This window comes from Sinocyclocheilus rhinocerous, unplaced genomic scaffold (assembly GCF_001515625.1).
Source record: "Sinocyclocheilus rhinocerous isolate Xijiao unplaced genomic scaffold, SAMN03320098_v1.1 scaffold323, whole genome shotgun sequence".
NCBI lineage: Eukaryota > Metazoa > Chordata > Actinopteri > Cypriniformes > Cyprinidae > Sinocyclocheilus > Sinocyclocheilus rhinocerous.
This window is the reverse complement of record NW_015643640.1, coordinates 56,153-59,982: the sequence shown is the minus strand read 5'-3', so window position 1 is coordinate 59,982 and position 3,830 is coordinate 56,153. Positions and strand designations below refer to the sequence as shown.

The following is a 3,830-nucleotide window of genomic DNA, read 5'->3' as shown; positions in this document are numbered from 1 at the left end:
GTATGGTTTGTTAGGATAGAACAATATTTGGCCGAGATACAACTATTTGAAAATCTGGAATATCAGGGTACAAACAAAATCTAAATATTGAGAAAATCGCAAATGAAGTTCTTAGCAATGCATATTACTAATGATAATAAATTTGATATATTTACGGTAAGAAGTTTACAAAATATCTTCATGGAACTGATCTTTACTTAATATCCTAATGATTTTTGGCATTAAAAAAAAAATCGATAATTTTGATCCATACAATGTATTTTTGGCTATTGCTACAAATTTACCCGTGCTACTTATGACTTATGAATCTTTTTATTTTCTCCCAGGCGATTTATGCGAGCGTGTTGCCGGGGGAACTGATGCGGGGTTATATGAGTCAGTTTCCGACCTTTCCCAGCTGGTTGGGCAAGTTCTCGTCAGCTGGCAAACACAGCCGCATCATACAGGAGCTCGCTTCGCACATGAGCCTAAAGTGAGAAACGCACATAAACACTTTGTTCTCACACTCCCTTCCTTCCATGTCTGACGTATGAAGTCTTTCAACCACATTTATGCTTCCCTAAAATCTTTCCTCTTTCTCACCCTGCAGGACGTTAAGCAGTAAGGAAGCAATAAATCTGGATTACCTGCCGTATTTGCGCTCAGCAGTATTAGAGCCTCTTCAGTCGCAGGGTTCAGAGGGAGCCAATCAGAGCGTGCAGCTCATGGATGATTATGACCTTATCAAAGAGGATGTTGATAACATGATGGAGATCAGCACGTGGGGCGGACAGCCGGATCCTTACTCTAAACTGGACTCCAAGGTGTGTGTGTGTGAAGAAACCAATGGTCCGGTTGACAGTTCATTGCTTTGAAAGATGCCTGCTCAGTCTCAGTTAATTGTGTTTTAACTGTAAAACATCTGGAGGTGCTGTAGGCCACACTTTATCCCCATCAGCTGTTTTTTCCTTTCTGCAGGTGAAAGCTGCGTTTACAAGAGCCTACAATAAGGAATCCCATCTTACGCCGTACTCTTTACAAGTGGTTAAGAAAAGCCGTAAAGGTGCTGTTGACCCCGAGCTTATAGGAGAGCTTAACGGTGAATCTCAGTTTCAGGAAGAGGAAGAAGACAATGGGGTTACCGCAGATGCAATGATAAAGGTAGATATCAAAATAGCAATTCAGCGGCTCTCGTTTCGACTGTCCGTGTTTTACAATCATGTTGACCTCAATAACATCTGCAAGGGCAAGTTCACCCAGAAATGTAAATTCTGTCATCAGTTACTTACCTACATGTTGTTTTAAACACATAATACTTTTCATCGTCGAAACACAAATGAAGATACATTTAACCTTCTGGTGTTGTTTGGTCTTTATTTAACTGAAAAATTAAGTTTTTTTTTTACTTCATCAGAATGGTACGAAACTTGGAAAAGGTTTTGGCACAATAAAAAAAAAAAAAATCACAGACATGATTAGAAAAGGTTAACCAGTCCTGAGAAATATAGTCATACTTGTGTTGTTGGAAAAGAATAGGAAGCGAGTTTCATCTAGTGGAGACGTTTGGTACTGCGCCCAAACAAAATCTTACTCAAAGCTCATTTTTTGAGATATCAACCTCAAATTTGGAAAACAACTTGTTTAGATTTATGGCTTTGATTTTCTTGCAGTTTTAGAGTAAACATGTTTTGGAAAATATAGATTTCATATAACGTTTTTAAGTATTTTTGTGCATTTTTCACAACTTTTAAGTTTCACTTTTTTATTTTTTAACTTCAGTAATAATCTGTAAAGTAAAGTTTCTTCTTTAAAAAGAGGCCAAAAGTCTGTGCTCCAGAGCATTCTAGATTTACGACAGTTTAAGTTGGAAATTTTATTTTTAGGTCTATGCTTAAAAAGTGGTTAACGGGTAATGAATGGATCATGACTATTCCATAAATATAATTTAGTACCATAAAACCCCTAAAGATACAAATTATTAAATTAAAAAAATTGTCAAACGTAAAATATAGTACGTTAATTTTAATGAAATAAAAAGGTCATTTTTGACCACCACACAAACAACACCAGAGGGTTAATGAAACTTAAGAGATTTCTGTCCCTCCATCAAAAGTCAAAATGTTAAATAAATAGTTCACCCAAACCTGTGGTTTCCTTTTTTTTTTTTTTTTAAGAATTATTACTTTTTTCCATACAGTTGCAAAGAATGGAGACTCCAGCTTTTAGCCATATAGGCCTAAGTTCAATAAAAGTTGTTCAAATGCCCTTATTCTCTATATTGCAAATCTTCTGAAGCCACTGTAAACCGGTTCACCAAGTCAGTGAGTTGAGAAACTTGAGAAACAGATCTGTTTCTTAAAGACATGGCTTCAAAAGAGTCATAATGGCTACTTTTATAATTTTGCATTATTTTTGAAGCTTGAAATCTTCAGTCCCTGTTTTTAATTGAAAAAGTGAAAGCTTGGAACAACATGAGGTGGAGTAAATGACAACCTTTTTTATTTTGGGGTGAACTATCCCTTTAAACACTTATAGTTTTGCTGCAAACAGTAAAGTTTGTATTAGAATCTAAACCCACTGAATTCATACGGCCATCATTTTAAATCTACACGTTATTTGTGACATGCACGCTTGTTTATTAAATATTTTGGCCAATTTGATTATGCTGTTGCATGTATGAATTCATTTCTGCAGAATTCCATATTTTGCCCCTAAATCAGCATAGAAAGTGCAGATACGGTCTGCACATTCAATTAGGTCCTCCTACATATAGGCAGAATTTCATAAAAAAAATCATTCACAGTGCTACACCATTATTCACCTGATTTCTGTTTTTTCATTCTCACAGCAGAAGAAAGCCAAACCAGCAAAAGACGTCAAGCAAGAGAAACCAGGGGCTTCTGGGAAGGGGAAAGGCAGGGGTAAAGGAAAGGGAAAGGCAGTGAACTGAGATAAACATAGAAGGGAACGAGACAGAAACCCCTCCTCTCTCTCTCTCTCTCTCTCTGTTTTCACAAAGATGTGAGCGGCTGAGTGACATCAGCTCTATAAACAGAACTTTTTTGTCTGCGAGTCATACTTGTGCACTTCCTGAAAGGCATCACTCAGCTTAAGCTGCTTTCAGCAGAGCGGACACCGCAGGGACCAGCAGCTGGGGTGGACCACACATTTACACACAAGTTATTATATAGTTCACAATTCATCAAGCGGATCAGACTTAACACATGCATCATACTGTTAACACATGGTGTTAAAGCTATATTCATCTCAAAGGTAAACAGAATTAAGGGCACTTAATGTGAAGAGACTCACTGTACTCGTGACAAAGTACATGAGCATTTTAATATATTGGCTTCAGTTGTTCACAGTTAAACACACATACACACTGCCACTAAAGACATGGATGACAACTGTACTTGCTGCATGTCAGCTAGCGACCACACGTGATGTAAATCTGCATCTGCCACATTAGCTTTTTTCTCTTTGTTACTTTGAATACTTGCTGAAAAATATATATATATATATAAATAATCCCTTTCTTAGTGTTTTCTACGGCAGTACTTTTGGATACAGAGTGTCTGATATTAGCCTGAAGATTATTCTGTAAATGACTAAATGTGCGATTTGAAAATTAAAACGAGAATTATGTCATAGAGATGTATTGTGTTTGCTTCTTATAATTACCTCCATGGCTCATTCTGCTTGATGATGCAGATCAGAAGAATTGATCAGATGGTGGCGAACCAGAATGGTAAAAACAGCTCAATTATACTGTAATTGCTGTTATATATAAGGGTAAACAACTCACTACATAGCTCTAGGTATTTTAAAAAAATTCATAATTGCGGTAT

The 3,830-nt window shown here is 36.7% G+C and overlaps 1 protein-coding gene across 1 annotated transcript in view; it reads left to right on the top strand.

The window, feature by feature from the left end:
- Window positions 1-3,830, top strand: part of LOC107757601 (replication factor C subunit 1-like) — a 17,408-nt gene extending 13,578 nt beyond the window's left edge. Inside the window, 4 exon segments of the mRNA XM_016575121.1 lie at window positions 327-472; window positions 590-803; window positions 958-1,140; window positions 2,828-3,830. Coding sequence (XP_016430607.1) covers window positions 327-472; window positions 590-803; window positions 958-1,140; window positions 2,828-2,929 — 645 coding nt within the window. The 3' untranslated portion in view covers window positions 2,930-3,830.